The sequence below is a fragment of the Eulemur rufifrons genome, chromosome 17, assembly GCF_041146395.1.
Source record: "Eulemur rufifrons isolate Redbay chromosome 17, OSU_ERuf_1, whole genome shotgun sequence".
Taxonomy (NCBI): Eukaryota; Metazoa; Chordata; class Mammalia; order Primates; family Lemuridae; genus Eulemur; species Eulemur rufifrons.
The window spans coordinates 70,642,179-70,662,040 of NC_090999.1; the positions used below are offsets into that span (position 1 = coordinate 70,642,179).

Sequence of the window (19,862 nt, forward strand, 5' to 3'; positions counted from 1 at the left end):
TTATTTTATTTATTTATTTATTTTTTTGAGACAGAGTCTCGCTCTGTTGCCCAGGCTAGAGTGAGTTCCATGGCCTCAGCCTAGCTCACAGCAACCTCAAACTCCTGGGCTTAAAGGATCCTACTGCCTCAGGCTTGGGAGTGGGTAAACTCACAACTAATGGACGAGGTGAGTGTTGGTGGGGGGAAAGGGCACATCTCAAATCATGGTTTGGATGTGGCAAAGTCATAACATGTAACCAAAATGTTTGTACCCACATAATATACTGAAATAAAAAAATTAAAAAATTAAAAGAGAATATTTGTTCCCTTACTATAAAAGTTGAAACTATCCTTTATATTTCTTTTATACGTCCAATAATTCCAAGAATGATATGAACATAGAAAGGTTACTGAATAATTAATTGATTGAGAAATATGCTGTTGAATTTTGATGTTGAAGTCTAATATACAAGATTATATTTACCCATCATAGTCTTCAGTGATCCCAGCAAACTTCCCTGGATCACAGTGTATAAAAATTATAAACCCAAACAATGTAAGTGATACAGCAGACGTAACTATTATAAATATCATAAGGGCTCTAGAAGACATTTCTAATGTGGAAACAATGACACCTCCTAGAAGCTGGCCAAGTGCACTTCCTGGAAGTAAAACAAGTCCTAAAAGAAAAGAAAAGGAGAAAAACACAGTTAGAAAACAATCAGCTGATAGTACAGATAATTCATATTGATGCAATCCCCTCTGCTCTAAACATATAGCAAACATAGATTTAAATTAAGAGACAGAGAGAAAGCTTAAAGCCATGACAAATATCTCAATAAACTTGAACCTTAAAAGAAACACAAACATGTGAGTAAGGCTGAAGTCATAGGCCTGGTTAACTTTAGGGCAGTGACAGTGAAGTTTTGCTCTTATGTAGTAATCACATCTAAAAAAGACCCAGGAACTTAATCCATGCAAAACAGAAGATAAGAGCTGTCTTATAGAGAGCTATTATTAGCAAGCTGATCGGACTTATACCTTATCACAGAAGGCATGATTATAGTGACCAGAGTTCACAGAGATTTGTTAACAAGAAATGAACCAAGCCACTCATTGGTTCTGTGAATGGATGTGCAATATTAACAATCTCACAACAAAGCAGGACTCCAGACTAGCCATTATAAGATAGTTTTCTAGTCAACCATAAGTAATTAGAAATAGGCAAAGCAAATAAATAGGAGGAGGAGGAGGGAAAGAAGAAGAAATGTATCAGAAAATAACCAGATGAAGATAGCACAGTAGATTCATACATTGATGCAATCCTCTCTGCCCTATATATATAGCAATGGTATATTTAAATATGAGTATAGAAAGAAAAATATGACAAAAACAAATAAGATTCATTAGTACTAGTTTAATTTATATCATAGAAGTACCTGAAGCAGATTTGAAAATAAGCAATTTTAGAATACTCAAAAAGATAAATGACATAAAAATGAAATGTTCCATAAAAATAAAAAAGAAAAATAAAAATAGGAAGGAATAAAACAAGTGGATGAAACAAGAACAAAGAAGAAACTCAGATATTAAAAGATATAATTATTAAAATAAAAACTCAAATCTCAGGATAATCTTCAGACTAGACACAACTGTAAGTAAATTGATGAATTTGAAATAAGCACTGTGTTATTCACACAGTGTGTAATTAAAAAAAAAAAAGATAGAAAAAGGAATGAAAGAAGAGTAACCAAAATGAGTAGTTAAAAGACAATGAGTATAGTGGAGAAAACTGGCAAACACTCCCTCATTTGATCAAGGAAAATGCAAAAGTAGTCAGTCATATGGATAGTATATCCCCTTGATAGGAAAATGGCATTTTACCTCTGTGGTCTTCCTTCCAAAACCTATAACCCCAGTCTAATCATGACAAAACATTAGAAAATTTTCAGTAGAGGAACATCCTACAAGATACCTGACCAGTATTCCTCAAAACTTTGATGACTAGTACTCATTGAAACAAGGAAAGACTGAGAAATTGTCATAGCCAAGAGGAGCCAAAAAAAAAAAAAGACAACTAAATATAATGTGTTTTACAGGATGAGATCCTGCAACATAAAAACGAAATGAGGTGAAAATTTGAATAAACTATTTAAGTAGTAATAATGTGTTAATAGTGGTTCATTAACTGTAACAAGTCTACCATACTAATGTAAGATGTTAATAAAAGGGGGAATTGGGTGTACAGTATATGGGAACTCTCTGTACTATCTTCAGAATATTTCTGTAAACCTAAAACTGTTTAAAAAAAATAAAGTTGTTTGATAAATAAGATAATAAGAATAGACTAAGAGGCTCCACAAAAAGTTTTACAGAAGTTGTGAAAAATACAATGAAAGGAATATCAGAAAAATAATATTTGAAAAATTATAGCTGAGATTGAGAAATTTACATAATTAATGAAATATTAGCCCTGGGAATAAATGTACACTCCAACTACTACTGAAAAGTATTTTAAAAATTCATTTTTACAGATAAGAAAACAAGGTAGGAAAACTCCATAACATCAAGAATAAAGCAAAAATTGTAAAAGCTGCTAGAGAACATATTACTTGCAAAAGAATGATAATTACAATGATAGTTTTTTTAAAACATAAAGTTAATAACCTAGACCAAACATGTACACACACACAAACACACACACAAACACACACACAAACAAAATCCTGAGGAGTGAAGACAGTGAACTGTCACTGGATAGTTAAAATCTCCTAAAGAAATCAGGGGGGAAAGTATGAATAAAAAAATGAGTCCATTGAGAGAAGGCAGAATAGTAGGGGGGAAAAGAGGCAAAATAAAAGGGCAGTAAATAAAAAAATACAAGAAAGAAGTTAAAAATTATTTAAATATTTTAGAATTCACAGCAACGATAAATGGATAAAATAACTATTTTAAAAACATAATTAATTAAATTGGATATTTTTTACAATGGAAAATTTGAAAACAAAGCAGAGAAAAAATATAGACCACAAAATTGTAAATCATGAACATGTGTCTACATACATAATGACATTGTATAAAATAAATGATGTAAAAACTGTCTAGATCCAGGAGATAATTTAAAATCCATAAATAGACTATTTTATCTCAGTTTTCTCAGAAATAGAGAGTTATCTTACAACACTATTAAAAATATATAAATTAATAGTAGATTCAAATAATTGGTTGTTTTAAAAGAGAAAAACAGGCCGGGCGCGGTGGCTCACACCTGTAATCCTAGCACTCTGGGAGGCCGAGGTGGGCGGATCGTTTGAGCTCAGGAGTTCGAGACCAGCCTGAGCAAGAGCGAGACCCCATCTCTACTAAAAATAGAAAGAAATTATATGGACAGCTAAATATATATAGAGAAAAAATTAGCCGGGCATGGTGGCGCATGCCTGTAGTCCCAACTACTCGAGAGGCTGAGACAGCAGGATCCCTTGAGCTCAGGAGTTTGAGGTTGCTGTGAGCTAGGCTGACGCCACGGCACTCACTCTAGCCTGGGCAACAAAGTGAGACTCTGTCTCAAAAAAAAAAAAAAAAAAAAAGAGAAAAACATATTTAGAAATCAAAAATCTCTTCTCAATCCATGGCTTAAAGAAAAATATGATTATGAGAATTAAAAATTCTTAGAACTGAATAACCATTAAAATTATATGTAAGTGTGTTGGGTGCTACTAAAGAAAGTCTATAAATAATAATACCTACATCATAAAGTTGTTAGGGGAACTAAATTAATTAATATTTAACTGCTCAGAGTAGAGGGCACAGAGTAAACATATCTGTGTTTGTTAAAAGGTAGACATTGATAAACAGATATATTTATTAGAAAGCAAAAAAGTACAAATAGGGGACAATATTTTCCAAGATAATTTGGGAATTGAAACTAAGTCCATAACTTCAGAAGGATGAGCTGTAAGCCTGCAGGTAAGGAAGTCAAGAAGAAACAAACCACATTTTACCCTAGAATCTCAGACATTGAGAGCACTAGGTATCACTGAAGCAAAGATGTGGTAGAGTTAAAAACAAGAAGATTGGATGACAGTCTATATAAAATGTTTGATCCCCAATTCTTATGTCCACCCACATGCTATATGATTGCCCCTCTGTACCCCAGCAGAAGACACTAGGTTTATTCAGAGTTTGAACCAGACTGTAGGTTTGGGAAAACAATGCACATTTGTGAGCAAAAAATCGAGAACTCTAGGATTCTTACCCAACTAAGCTAAGAAAATATTGGCTGTTACAGTTATTGCTCCAGGCAGAAGACTGTAGGAATTCCCAATGAGAAAACTGTCTCAAGAGAAAAGATGCAAAAAGAATGGACATTGGGGATTCAACAATTTAATATTAATACCTAGGTCCTTGAAAGAACATCCTACAAAGAGACAGGAGTTGAAAATTCAACAATGCACAGAACTTCCAATCAGCTTTTAATGTAAATATAGTATAGTTTGGTTTGCCTAAAGGTATACAAATGATAATTATATACACTGATGAATTTTCAAAGTGAATATACCTATACAACCACCACTCAGGTCAAAAATGGAACATTACCAGAAACCAAGAGGCTCTTTCATGAGCTCAGGATTTTATTTTTTTAAAAAAGAGGGTGGATCATTAAATATGCATACAGGTGGCTTCTTTCCTTCAAGATGTTTGAAAAATTCACCCCTGTCTTTTTATATAACGAAACATAGACTGTGCCTACTTATTGCTGAATAGTATTCCATTAATGCATATACCCCAGCTTATTCACTGTGATGTTGTGCTTTGTGCTGCTACTATAAAAATTCATGTACATGTCTTTTTGTAAACATTTACATCTCTGTTTAGTTTATTCTTAGGCGTGGAATTTATGTTGGATATATAACTAGGAGTAGAATTTCTGGGTCAGGGATATTATACATGTTCAGATTTTTGTGGAACTGCCCAACAGATTTCCAAAGTAATTAAACCAAGTTACACTGTCACCGTTTCACTTTGGCAGTCAAACTATGTGATATCCAAAGTTAGGTCATAAAAATGCAATGTATTTTTGCTCTCTTAGGCTACTTAATCTTGGAAATGCCAATTGCTGCTCCACATCCAAGCCAACATGTTTCTTTCTTTTTCATTTTAGCCATGCTGATGAATGGATAGTAGAATTGCACTGTGGTTGTAATATGCATTTCACTAAAAACTAATGAAGGCAAGCACATTTTCATATGACTATTGGCCAATTTATATTATTTTTTGTAGAATGCCTTTTCAAGGCTTTTGTCCATTTTTTATTGAATTTTTTGCCTTTTTATTATTGTCAGATATTTTTACATATTCTAGATACAAATCCTTTTTAGAATAAATCTATTGAAAAGATTGTATTGCTTGCATTTTCACACTCTAATGCTGATATTTGATGAACAGAAGTTCTCAGTTGTAATTTAATACCACTTTTCATATTTTACCCCTTTATGGCTGTGTGATTTGTGTCTTGTTTAAAAAATCTGTTTTCTCCAAGGCCATGAAGATATTTTCCTATGCCTTATTCTAATAAGTTTTATTTTACCATTTACATTTACATCTATAATCCATCTAGAATTAGTACTCATATATGTAGTGAGGTAGAAGTCAAAATTTACCTTTTTATAAAAATGTTTACTTGACCCAATATCACCATACAGCACTTTACCCTTAACTGTGGGACCCTCTATTCCATGCCACTGATCTATTCGTTTACCCTTGCACCAATTACACTGTCTTAATTACTATAGCTTTATAACAGATCTTTTGGCAAATTGTATTTTCCAAAGATAGCTAAAATATTATCTCTTCTCACAGAAATGTGACCTTAGCACTCATTCCATTAAGTGGTTAGGTCTATATCTTTCCCCCTTTAATCTAGGTAGGCAGTGAAACTATGTGATATCCAAGGTTAGGTCATAAAAAATGCAACGTACTTTTGCTCTCTTAGGCTACCAGATCTTGGAACCAAGCCACCATGCCATGAGAAACCTAAAGCAGGCTATGGAGAGATCTGTGTGGAGACAATTCAAGCTCTTATTCCTGCTTGTTTCCAGACAACATCCAGCACAATTTTTCAGCAATGAGAGTGGGCCACCTTGAAACTAAATGCTTCAAACCCCAGTTAAACCTCTCCTGCTTATGTCACATGGAACAGAAAGAAGCTGGCTCTACTGAGCTCTACCCAAATTTTAGATTTGAAATTAAATAAATAGCAGTAACTTAAAAAAAACACTAAGTTTTACACAATATTTTATAGCAATAGTAACTGGAACAAGTATTGATATCCAGTAGTATAAGTCCTACAACTCTGGTCTTCTCCAAAACTGGCACAACAATTTGGGGACTTGCATTTCCATATAAATAGTATTGACTTCTTTCAACTTCAATCAAACAACAAATAATACTGCTAAGAAATATTCAGGTTGCACTGAATCTACAGATCAATTTGAGAAGAGCTGACATCTTCAAATATTAAATCTTTTAATCAATAATTGCAGTATATTTCACCATGAATCAAGGTCTCTTAAGATTTCTTTCATTAATTTTTTAACTTCTCAGTGAGAGATCTTGTATGCCTTCTGTTAGATGTATTCTTAATTATTTGTATTTCTATATTATTATAATGGTATTTTCAAAATTCTGTCTTCCATTTTTGTTGGAGATATAAGTGAATACAACTGACAATTGTATATTGACTTTTTCTAGCTACATTATTAGATTCATTGTTTAATTATACTTTTTATGTATTACAAAATCTTTTAGGCCTTTTAAAAGCTAACCATGTAATCAGTTTTTAGTGAGAGTTTTCTTTCTTGTTTTTCAATCCTAACAATTTTCATTTCTTTTTCTTGCCTTATTTTACTGTTCGGTATTTCACTTCCAGTGCAATGTTAAATAGAAGAGGTAACAGTGAACATCACAGTCATTCACTGAATTTCATAGCATAAAACTTTAAATATTTCACCTTTAAGTATGTTGTTTGTTTTGGTTTTATCTTCTTTTACTTGTCATCAAATTCAAGTGTTTTTCTATATCTATTTGTTAAGTGTTTTTATTTTTTTAAATTATTAATAGATTTGAATATCTTTCCTAATTTTTTTCTCATTGAGATTATCATGTTTTTCCCCTTTTTCCTGTTTATGAGATGAAATCTGTCTATAAATTGACTTTCAATGCTAAATCAGCATTGTATTTCTGGACTTAATCATACCTGTTTATGATATATTATCTTTTTTTTATATTGCTGGATTCAATTTGCTAATACTTGGTTTTGGATTTTTTCAAATTATGTTTTTCTAAAAAAGCTCAATATGTAATTTCCCTTTGTTTGTAATGTCCTTGGCAGGATTTTCTATCAAACTTGTGCTGTCATAAAACAAGGAGAAAGTGTTTCCTCTTTTTCTTATATGAAGGACACTTTAAGATTCATGTTATTTCTTCCTTAAATGTTACAATAAATTGCTGGTGAAGCCATTTAGATTTCGGTTTACTTTGTAAGAAGCTGTGTAATGATGGATGTAATTTCTTTAAAAGATATCATACTATTTATATTTTCTATTTTCATAAGTTGTGCTCTTTTTAATTTCATTGATATTATCATATTTATGCAGGTGACATTTTTCAAAATCTTATACTGTCTTTTTAATGTCTGTAGGGTCTGTAGTAATGTATTATTTAAAATCCTTGATATAGGTAATTTGTGTGTGTGTGTGTGTGTGCGCGCGTGTGCACGTGGTTCTTAATCAATTTTGCTAAGTCTTTTTTTTTTTTTGAGACAGAGTCTTGCTCTGTTGCCTGGGCTAGAGTGCCATGGCATCAGCCTAGCTCACAGCAACCTTAAACTCCAGGGCTCAAGCAATCCTCCCAGTATCCCCTCAGCCTTCTGAGTAGTTGGGATTACAGGTGCATGCCACCAGGCCCAGCTAATTTTTTTTGCTTTTAGTAGAGATGGGGTCTCACTCTTGCTCAGGCTGGTCTTGAACTCCTGAGCTTAAGCAATATTCCCGCCTCACCTCCCAGAGTGCCAGGATTACAGGCAGGATTACACCGCACCCGGCCAATCCTAAATCTTTATCAATTTTATTCATCCTTTCAGAGAAATAACTTTTGGTTTTGTTGATTTTCTCTACTGTATGGTAGCTTTCTAGTTCTTTTATTTCTACTCTTATCCTTAACATTTTCTTCCATTATTTCCATCATTTTACTTGTCTTAGATTGATTTGCTCTTCTTTTTCTAGTTTTTCAATATTTAACTATAGATCATTAAATCTCAACCGTTTCTTTGCAAGTGTATTTTCCTCTAAGGATTAATTTAGCTGTGTCCCATGTTTTGAGATGTTATATCTTCACATAATTTACATTGTGATTTTTAAAAATAAAATTGTATCATTTAATTTCCAACCTGGTAAGCTTTCTAACAATTACCTTTTGTTAGTGATTTGTAGCCTAATTTCACTATGGTCAGAGACTGCATTCTGGACATTTTCAAACTTTTAAAATGAATTAAGGTTTGCTGTGTGACTCAGAATATGGCCAATATTTTATCACACTTAAGGAGAAAGTGCTTTTAGAACTTATTTGGTATGATGTTCCAAATATACCAATTGGGTTGAATTTTTGAATTTTTCTGTCAGATTTTCTATGACCTTATTTTGTTTTCTTGTCATACAGCTATTGAGAGAGGTATGCTAATGTCTTGCACTATGGTTACAAATTTACTATTTAGTTAAGTCAATTTTTTGTTTTATAGATTTTAAGCTATGTTATTGAGGGCATACTCATATATAATGGTATGATCTACCTCACTGATTGGCTCCTCTGACATTATAAATGATCTCTCTTTATAATAAGTAATTACCCCTTGCATTGAAGGATACAATATTTTAAGTTATGCCAGATTTTCTTTTGGTTAGTGTTTCCTTCTTTTTTCTATCTTTTTACTTTCAACTTTTCATGTCCCCATATTTAAAGACTGCCTCTTGTTAATAACATATGCTGGACTTTTTTCTCAACTTGGCACTTTTCAGTCTATTTATATGTAACACGACTACTAATATATTTATTGGGTAAAAAATTTCCATGGGTCTCATGTTTCTGTATATCCTGCAAGCAGAAGCACTGACTGCTCCTTTTTCTGAACTACCTTTTCAAGGATATTTATATAGTGAACAACCTTGGATAATAGAGATAGCATGCTCCTTAATACTGTACTCAATGGCTCTGATTTGGGCATTATATCTTCATTAGCAAGGGTAACTAATAAAGCCCCCCCCCCAAAAAAAAAATCCAGAAGACTGTTCATCATCATTTGTAAGTTTGTTTACAATTTTGAAAGATGGAGATAATGTCCCTTCTGGAACAAAGAGAAGACATGCTTGATATCAAGTATAACAACGTCTCCCTCTGGAGCAAAAGATAGGCATAATTACTACCCATTATAAAAGATTTAGGTTCCCTAAGGTCAAGTTTCCTTTCCTGTAATGCAGTTTACAGTATGTGCAGATGTCGCCCAGCCTTCTTCAGCATCCTCCTATGGAAACTGGGGCTCACAGAAGTGGCAGAAACACACTCACACACATTCACACACACATGCTAGCTACTGCTATTGCTGTAAGTCATAAACTTTCCTTCATCTCTGGCCAAAGAGTTTTGTGTCTTTGTTATTAATAGCTTGCAAATAGGGTGAAATTCAAACCCATCACAGATCTTAGCACTTTTGTCAACAAAGATGGATACTGACAGACATACAGCTTTTTGTAGCTACAAGCTGAAGTAGATTCAAGACAGCTCCAAAGAAGGTGCCATAGCTCTTATTAACTCTCCTTTAGGTAAAGGCACTTTCTTGCCAATCTGGCCATCAGCCTCAGGTCTTCTCCACTGTAACAATTACTAAGATTCATTCTGGCTAGACAGAAGATTCCTCTTGCTTTCAGACAACAGTTACAGAGATGTGCAACTATGCTGAGTGTAAAAGGAGGAAACTTTATAACCACTATTGCCGAGACCAGGTGAATCATCAGAACTTTAGCTGATTTGCTTGGGAGATGAGGGAATGGAATGCATAATTGCTTATTTAAATGAAATAGTAATCCTCTTGCAGTCTACCATGCCAACTGTAGGTCCATTCTAAGACAACAATAAAAGGCCTCAGAGTTTTTTTCCAGCGTGTCCTGAATGCTATAAGGTAGCTGTTCTGTGACCCTCTTAGGAAGACAAATTCCTGTGTAAAACCACAGATGAGTCATTGAATAGAATTTGGACTCTCACTTCCCCAGAAAAGAATATATAGTGACCTTATGGGTGGTATTAATAATTTGGACAATTTTAATATATTTTCATTTGTGGCTTCAATACAGTGATGTGTATTTAATTTCAATACACTAATGTGTATTTAATGTCACATCACTGAAGCTGTGGCTTCAATTTTTAAATATATAATTGGTATTTATATTTTAAAAGCTTCTACTGTGAATGCTGCTAAACTCCTAATGTGATAGTGGAACACATAAGTTGCTACCCAAAAATGTCTCCCTGTCTCCTCTCATAGTGTCTAACAGAAACAACATAGAATCCCAGGGGAAGAAAAGAAAGTCCCACCTTTGAGTATAGACTTAAAGGCAGAAGGGGTAGTAAGAGATGAAAAATCTCAACTGAATAGACCCTAGGGCCAGTGGAAAAGGTTATCAGGAGCTAGAGGTTTACAGTGGATTAAACATCACTGAATTCAGCTGTTGCTCCTATAGTCCTGGCTGATCCAGACGTTGCAAGGTAAACAAACCTACTACATAGACTGATGGCACTTCATGTAACTGTCTTGGACATTTCCAAAACCTTCTTTTGTATTCTATTGTCACCCAAAGACAAAGACAAAGACAAAATTCTCATTTACGCTGCAAGGCCATAAATATATATTTGCAGTATTCTCTTGGGAGTAACTAAACTTCCCTGTCATTTGTCACAAGGAGGTGGGTAAGGATTTGGTGTGAGTACCCTCTGAGATGCAAACCTTTCACTGATAGATAATAGTCAGTTAACTAGAGGGTCAGAAGCCTCAGACTCAATGGCTTTGACTTTGGTATTATCACAACTTCACCAGCAAGGGTAACTGATAAAGTCCAATAAAATCCAGAAGACTGCTCATCAATTTTGCAGGGGACTATGTAGACAGATTCACAATGCTCAATCACTCTGGAAGTCAAGGAAAAATTGTCTCCCTTTTCTACAACCAAAAGACAGTCTAGTATCACTTTGGACTCTGGATATTAGAGACATTAGGTGCCTTACTTTGGTATTCTACTTAGGCTTTTCTATCAGCTGACCCACAGTGATTGTAACCCATAAACCTACATTAAAGCTAATCGCCAAGCTGTGGCATACCATCTACTTTGAGGAGCTACAAATTTAATGACCCCTTCGAGCTACAAATCTCCATTACTGATAATTTTGTGGACTAGAGCTTCTGGAAAAAGGAGGCAGCCTCCTCTCAGAAGCACCATTTGGAATATAGGACTCATTGACTTCCGAAAACAGCTACCATTTGAAAAGCAACTATTAGCTTACTACTGGCTACTTGTCAAAGCCAAAGCCCTGACTTACAGAGACACTGTAACTCTGTGAACTGTTTGAGATGGACTAAATCAGACTTACAGCTATTTGGTAAGCATTACTTGTCAAATGGAAATTGAAGAAGATAGGGGTAGTCATAATTAATCGTCAAGTGTTTACAAAAACACCACCAGTAGATAATATAGCCCTCAGAAGACTGGAAATTTCTCTAAAATGAAGTTACTCTTGGCTATTAGGGAAGCCTCGTGGAAGGATTAGTAATATGCAGTCTCAGGGTAGTTATCTCTACAACCAGCGTAAGCCAACTAGAAAAAGTGGTACAAAATTTTTGTCCCTGACTTTAGTTGAAATAATCAGTGACACCACCTCATCTCTCGAAAGCACTCTGGTCAGCCTCACTCACTGATCAGCATTGCTATGGGTGACAGAATTGCCCCAGATTCCATCCTTGAAGGCCAAGGTGAAATCTGGAATTGCTAATACATTCTGCTATACTTGGATTTCCTTCTCAGTCTAAGCGGAAGCTCAATACAGAAACTTAAGAAAAAAGCTACCTGACTTTTAAAGACAGACCCTAATGGCTAAAGAATCAGCTGACTGGGTCCAGGACCTTAAAGGTATGGTTGGAGTCAATACTGCAAGTGGTGTCTTCCTGTTATTTGAATTCTGTTGACATTGACCTTAATTAAATGCAGTAAGAAACAAATTGGATGGACTTAGTTCCCAATATCTATTTGTTAGATTAAACAGAGTGGCCAAAAACATGTTGTGCTCTGGAAAAAATTTGTCATTATGGCCCTGGAAACCGATCTGTGTCATGTTTTGGCTTTTTGGACAATTGGCAGTCTGATAATCATGTGCCCTCTATCTAAAAATCTACTCAATAATAGGCTTATAGTCAAGTTTTCTGCACATCTTAACATTTGTTTTCTATTTGGTGCCCAAGTTTTATGTTTCTACTTTCTTTCTTTCGATTAATCAACTCTTTCATATTAAAATACTTTTTTACTATTCTTGTATTGGTTACCCTAAAAGTTACAGGATGCATCCTTGACCTTTTACAGCCTAAAATAAGTGATTGTATTTACCACTTTCCCATTGGTGCTAGAGATTTAAAACATTTAATTCCATTTACAATCTTTTTTGGAGTCAATTCTCAATATCTAGGAAAATTGAAGAAGTGCACAATAGCAATTCCCCTTCAATATCTAAACCTAGATAAATTTTTACAAATGTACACAAGAAGATATCAACAAGTCTATTCACTACTGCATTGTTTGGAAAGATGAAAAGGTTGGAGCAACTTCATATCCATTAATAAGATAACAAATGATAGTATATTCATAAAATAGAATCTCATAGTAATTAAAATGCTTTAAATAGATATAGATCAACACAAATCTGAAGAACATAATTTCTGATGACAAAAGAAGTAGCATAAGAGTCCATACAAAATGATACATAAATTTTAGAAATAGATTGTATATAGGCAAGCACATAAGCAGTAAAGATGTCCAAACAGGTATGGGAAGGATGCACTCTAACTTCAGAAGAATGGTTACCTGTGAAAAGCAGCAAAGAGAAAAGGGATAGGGAGTGATACGGAAGTTCTTACAAGGCTTGTGTGTTAAAAATAATGATGCAGGCCGGGTGCGGTGGCTCACGCCTGTAATCCTAGCGCGCTGGGAGGCCGAGACGGGTGGATCGCTCGAGGTCAGGAGTTCGAGACCAGCCTGAGCAAGAGTGAGACCCCGTCTCTACTAAAAACAGAAAGAAATTATATGGACAACTAAAATATATATAGAAAAAATTAGCCGGGCATGGTGGCGCATGCCTGTAGTCCCAGCTACTCGGGAGGCTGAGGCAGGAGGATCGCTTAAGCCCAGGAGTTTGAGATTGCTGTGAGCTAGACTGACGCCACAGCACTCACTCTAGCCCGGGCAACAAAGCGAGACTCTGTCTCAAAAAAAAAAAAAAAAAAAAAAAAAAATAATAATGATGCAATGATGCCAAAAGGCTCATATTTTTAAAATTTGAGCAAATTGTACAAATTATATTCAAGTATATTATTCCTTGTATTTTGTGTTTATATGAAATATTTCATAAGTACATATAAGACTTTACCCAGAATTTTTGACTTGGCACAATGAGAAAGATAGTCTACCTGCAATCATAGTTGCGAAACTGGGTGTCAATATAAACTGATTTTCTATGTATCTGGGCAAAATTTCAGAAACTCCAATCATAACTAAACTTTCTGTAGCTTTAGACAGAGCTAGGCACATAAAGACTGGATTCTTCATCAGAATCTGAAATAGAAATAAATTACATATCAATTCTTTTATTTTGTTAGGTGAAGAGGAATAGATATGCCCATTCAAATGTTAATGTTCACCCTATAAAACATTGCCTTTCCCAATCTAAACTGAAAATATATAGATAGATATCAAAACAGAAATCTACAATTCACCAGTATACACATTCCATAAAAGACAGGTAGTGCTTGACCATTTATATTTTAATTTGATCACCATGCCACATTTGACTTTTATTTGTGGGCCTGGAAGTTTGTTGGAATGATTAGGGAGGAATAGATAAATCATTAACCAAGTCTCTAGACTATCTCTCTACTTTTGTTTACCTGCTTATTTTTTTAGCAAGTCTTTTTCATTTAACTAAAACACGAAACAAGAAAATTTAAGCAACACTCAAGAAAAATCACTAGTGTTATAGTCAAGATTCTATTATATTTTGCTCCTGGAATTCCACCTACACAACGAATCAAGTTATTTAAATTCTGCATTAAATCTGTTGAGCTTATTCAGAAGTCTTATTAAGATGTGATAGTTCCCCATTATCCATTATACTATTATACTATACAGAATAATTAACAAGACAGTAAGTTAGATTAAAATAGTAAATTTCAAACTAATTTCTATACTTGCTTGGTTATATATTTGTTTTTGAAAATATTTAGTACTGTTTTATGTTAACATATTTTTAATTACTTTAAACTTTCTTTTTCCTGCCCTAAACCCCCTTGCTAGATGTAATCCTATTCTTCATAGTCATCTAATTCAACTTCTGCATGTTATCTAATTTTACATAGTGTGATTCCACCATATTTATTCATTTCCATAGGCTTAAATACTTAGCTTACTTTTAACTCCCTACTATCACAAACAAGGCTACATGAAACATTTCTGTGCATGTACCCTTTAGGTCCTATGTTAAGCATGTCTCTGGAAGTACTAGAAAGGGATTGCTAGGGCATTGAGATTTAGCAAACTTTATTCTTCTATTCCTCCAGGTTGTTCTCCAGAATGTATTAGTTTACATGTAATCACTTCCATTTCCTTCATGTAGCGGCTTGTACTTTCTAAAATTCATCAGAGCACTATTTCTGGTTCAGCATGCCCTGCCAGAACTATGCCATTCCCCCATCAAAAGTCATTAAACTTAGGAAGACCTTAGGACTGCTTCAACAAAGCAAGTAATGCTGCATACTGCCTGAGGTTAGGTCATCATATGATGATACGGCTTCTGCTGGGATCTCTTACTGCCTCCGACCTCTTACCTTGGAACTTAGTCACCATGCTGTGAAAAAGACCAGGCCAGATGGAGAGAGGTCATGTGTGGGTGTTCTAGGAAACAGCCACTCAAAAGCTAATATTTGAGTAAACGAGCCTTCAGATGATTCCATCCTCCAGACTTTAATTACTCTAGTTGACCCCAAGTATAGATGAAAGGAGCAAGTCTTGCTCAAATTGCATTTTCATGAGCAAGATATATTTTCTGTTGTTTTAAGCCACTAAGTTATGAGATGGTTTATCATGCAGCAATAGATAACTAGTACACCCCACATAATCACCAACACTTGATATTATTAGCTGGCTTCCAAAATTTTGCCATGCTTACAAATATAAAGTAGTGCCACAATGCTTTATTTCATATTTCTCTAATTTCAAATGTAACTGAGCATTTTCTCAAATAATTCTTAACTATTTGGGATTCTTCTGTGTATACATAAACTACCTATTCATATTTTTATTAGGGTTCCTGAAATTTTGGTATAGATTTTCCAAGAATTTTTGTTATTTATTAATTGCTTGGATTTAGATATCTGCCACCCATCTAATAATACTGTCTATAGTTTCCTTCATAGAACAGAAATCCTTGACTTGATATAATCTAATTCATAAAGTTTTACTTCATATTTTATACAATTGCAATCTTGTTTAACATTTTCCCACCTCTACGTCACAAAGATGTTTCTTTCATTTTTTAACATTAACTATGTTGTTTTATTTAATCACATTTTATTAACCTGAAAATCACCTGTGTACATAACATGAATTAAAAAGCCAACTTCATTTTTCACAAATAATAACCCAATTTGCCATCACAACTACTAAACAATTATCCTTGAAGTGCCTCTTTTATCATGTAGCAAGTTCTTATATATCATCGGTTGCCAAGTTCTCTATTCTGTTACTCTGGTCTATTTATTTACTTGTAATGAGGAAATGCTGCAATGTTTTTAATACCATGGCTTTTGTAACATGTTTTAATGTGTACCAACCCCAATGCTCTTCATTTTAGCTATTCATGCCCTTATTCTGACATACAAATTTTAGAATCAATTTGTTACTTAAAAAATTAAAATTCTTGCCATAGCGTTGATTATACTTGCATTGAATTCATGGATTACTTGAGAAAAAAATCACATAGGTGAAGATTGTAGTTTCATCCATTAACATGATATATCTTTCGATTTATCCCAGTCTTCTTTAATACTGTTGCATAGAGTTTTAAATTTTTTCATGACATTTTTGAGCATCTCTGTTAAATGAATTCCTGAAGTATTTATAGTTTTGTGATAACTTTTTATTTTATTATTGATTTTAAATTTGGATAATACTTCTGGAATATTCTTATTTATTCTAATAGTTTAGTTATTTTATTTTTTGTTTAATCTTTGTTTATTTTATATTTATTTTATGTTATAAGTTCACTAATTGTTCAATTAGTAGATTATGGCTCTTTTGTGGGTCCTAGTTTATAAATATTAATTTACTCATTTGCTTAAAAAGCAATTATTGAGAATTAAATATCAAGCACAATCCTTACCCTAATGAAAGTTATAGTCATATCCATGATTTTATAAGAAAATATCAGTCTTTACTACCTGCAACAGGCAGAAGAGACAGAAAAATCCAGTTTTAATCTTGGTGTTGAAACTTATTTTTGGAGCAATAGTAAATAAGTCACAATTTATCCTTATCTCATTTTTAGAATGTGTTATATTATAGTAGACAGATCAATAGATTTAGAGTTAGATATAACAAATATTCTTATACTTTTAACTTCAATTCAGCCACCTGTCTATATGCATGTGTGTGTGTATATAACATATGTGTCTTTGAAAAAAGTTACTCATTCTCCTTAAATTACTGGTTCATCATCTGTAAACTAGAAGCAATAACATCTAATATTTCTTGGTGGTTATGAGAATTGAATATATGTAATAGTTAAATACAATTTCTGGCACATAGTAGATTCCCAATAAAGAATATACATTAGTTTAATAATTTCTAAGATGAGAAAATTGTACTAGATTTCTAGACTTTTTGTTTGCAAACTTTAGTGTACCTTGAATCATCTGCAGGATGTGAAACATAGACTGTAGGTCCTACTTCCCCAGTTTCTGATTCAATAGGTCTGAAGTAGGGCCTAGAATTTGCATTTATAACAAATTCTCAAGTCACACTGGTGCTATTGGTCTGGGAACCACACTGAGAACTACTGCACTAGATAATTTTTGTGTTTAGTCTCTTTCAGATTAAAACGGACTCAGTTAATTCAGTTGATGCAATTTATCATAATGTTACACAGGAAAGTAAGAAAGCCCAAATACTTTCTTATTAGCTAAACAATTTAGCAGTCATAAAGAAATGGAACATCATTCAGAATAAGATGGTAGCTTATCTTGTTCACTCAATAGTGGAGGTTCCATTGCTTTCTCTTGATTGGTTCAAGGGTGTAGATATTCAACTTCTTTCTGTCAGCTTATTGCATATTCATCTACTTCTATTTTAGCTACTATTTTCCACACATTTACTTTTCTTTCTCAATGGCCTTGGCTCTTTCATTTTGGCTATGTCAATTCATCAGAGCTGTGTTGTTTGAGTCTCCCACTCTTCCTTCTGTTTATGCTCTCCCAAGAAAGAGGAATTGACTAAATTAGTCACTCTATAGCAAGGTGTCCCTACTGGCCATTTTTCTCAAGCTAGGATATTGCTAGGTTTAGGGAAAATCTAAAGATTGTTCTCTTGGGCTTAAGTGCTGATCCCAGAACCTAGTTTTGGTTAGGACATGTGGATTACATCATACTGAACATGGTAACTAGTGTGCAAGGAAACAATTCAGGGCACTTTATTCAGAAAGGAACTGTGAGCATAGCAAACACTAAGATTCTCTTCCAATAAAATGTCTAGATTTTCCTGCTCTTACAAAAAATCCTTCCTTAGGTATGAATATGGGAGGCAAAAAAGAAAGCCAGGTTTATAAATAAGTATCCAAAGAGTTTCATGTAGTGAACTCAGACTCAATTCTGGTTGGTATTGATACACAAAAGGAGAAATCAAATTAGTGATGCACAGTAGCAGATAATTGTATGCAACTCGTCTTACCTCACAGTACTGTATTTCTTAAGTAGCTCTAGTCCCTCACGGAATTTGTCTACAACCAGGGTTTTTACCGCACCAGGGGCAGGGAAGGGGGTGGTCATGCTGTTCTGAAATTATGCTTTCTACCTAGGGTAGGTATTCCTGCATGCGCTTACTTAGTAGGAGTCTTAAATAAGAGTAGGGGATCAGCAAAATAAAAAGTATGAGGTATAAAGGTCCCAGAAAAGTAGGCTCAAGTTCAGGAAAGTGTCCTAGTAACACTGGGAAACAAATGTTAATGAGAAAATCAATGCAGAGGAATGCTGCAAGGAGGAAATAGTTTCTAAAGTCTCAAATAAGTTTCAGTGACAGTGGGACATATAGTGTCCCAACTAATTCTGGAACTTTCTCTTTCATGCAGTGGAAGCATTAATTTACTCCCTACCCTAATCAAGTTTGCATAGCAGGAGACTGATCCAACCAGTAAAAGACCACCGTAGTGCCTATAGACAAATAAAAGCAAAACGTAAGTTGAGGAGGGTACCAATAAACTTCTTTGAACTTCTGAAGTGTTTTACTAGGCGATTTAACGTCTCACTTGCTCTGGTCTTGATTGTTTATGCTAAACGTGTAAAATTAGCTATGGAAAATAAGTAATTGTTCTCTTCATCAAATTTGTCCATAAGAGTAAAATACCTCACCTAGAAAATGCTGCTAATTTCAGGTTTAAAAATGTTCCGCTGGCCATGCTGGCATCTCACCTTCTCTGCCTCCATGAAAACCAATTTATTTAAAGTCACACGTAGAGGACTACTTAGAGGCTAAAACTAGTACAAAATGTCTTGACCTAAATATAAGTAATAAATACAGCTTTCAAAATCATGTTATTTAAATAAAATTTACATTGATTCTACTTTCTACAATAGTAATTTATTTGCTTTCAAAGGAAATTCAATATTTTGACTACCAATAAGCAAATAACTACATAATTTAAAGCCAAACATCATTGCCTAGATAGTACCATTTAAATTTTTGGTTGGTCTGTTGTTTACTCAGAACAGTATTGGTACCATTGGCAGCTGTGATGCTGACCTTTCCCAATTGTTTGGCACCAATATTGTTATTGTTGACTACAATTCCCCTGGACTTTTCCACGGAGCTCTCAATCATGGAAGCCTGGGTTTACTGGCCAGACAGCTTTGTATTTGCTTCTGCTGGACATTTTAAGGTGTCAGGGTTTGACACAAAGGTTTCAAAACCATAAACTCAACCAAAAACAGAATGATCTTTTTGTGATTTTTTTGGTAAGTTAAGACTAATTTAATATTGATGATATAATGAAAACAGCTGAGTCTTCTGTGTTATCAGCAAAGTACCCATGTATTTAACTTTCAGTTTCTTACTTGGGTGAACAATTTATATTCACAGGCTCTATAAATGATTAACAAGGAAATAACTTAAAATGATGACTACCTTTGTCTCTCGGTTTTCATAAATAATCTTGATACACTATTAAAAATAAATAAATTAGGTAAATGTAAATGGGACAAATATTTATACATAAAATTTTCATGTAATTTAAAATCTTAAGGTTTTGGTAAAT

General features: G+C 33.9%; 1 protein-coding gene across 1 annotated transcript in view; it reads right to left on the bottom strand.

The window, feature by feature from the left end:
* The window catches only part of SLCO6A1 (solute carrier organic anion transporter family member 6A1), a 79,815-nt gene that overhangs the window by 27,810 nt on the left and 32,143 nt on the right, over positions 1-19,862 (bottom strand). Inside the window, exons 7-8 of the mRNA XM_069492235.1 lie at positions 13,756-13,900; positions 466-661 (exon numbers count right to left, since the gene is read on the bottom strand). Of these exons, the coding sequence (XP_069348336.1) occupies positions 466-661; positions 13,756-13,900 (341 nt within the window). The remainder of the gene's footprint in view (positions 1-465; positions 662-13,755; positions 13,901-19,862) is intronic.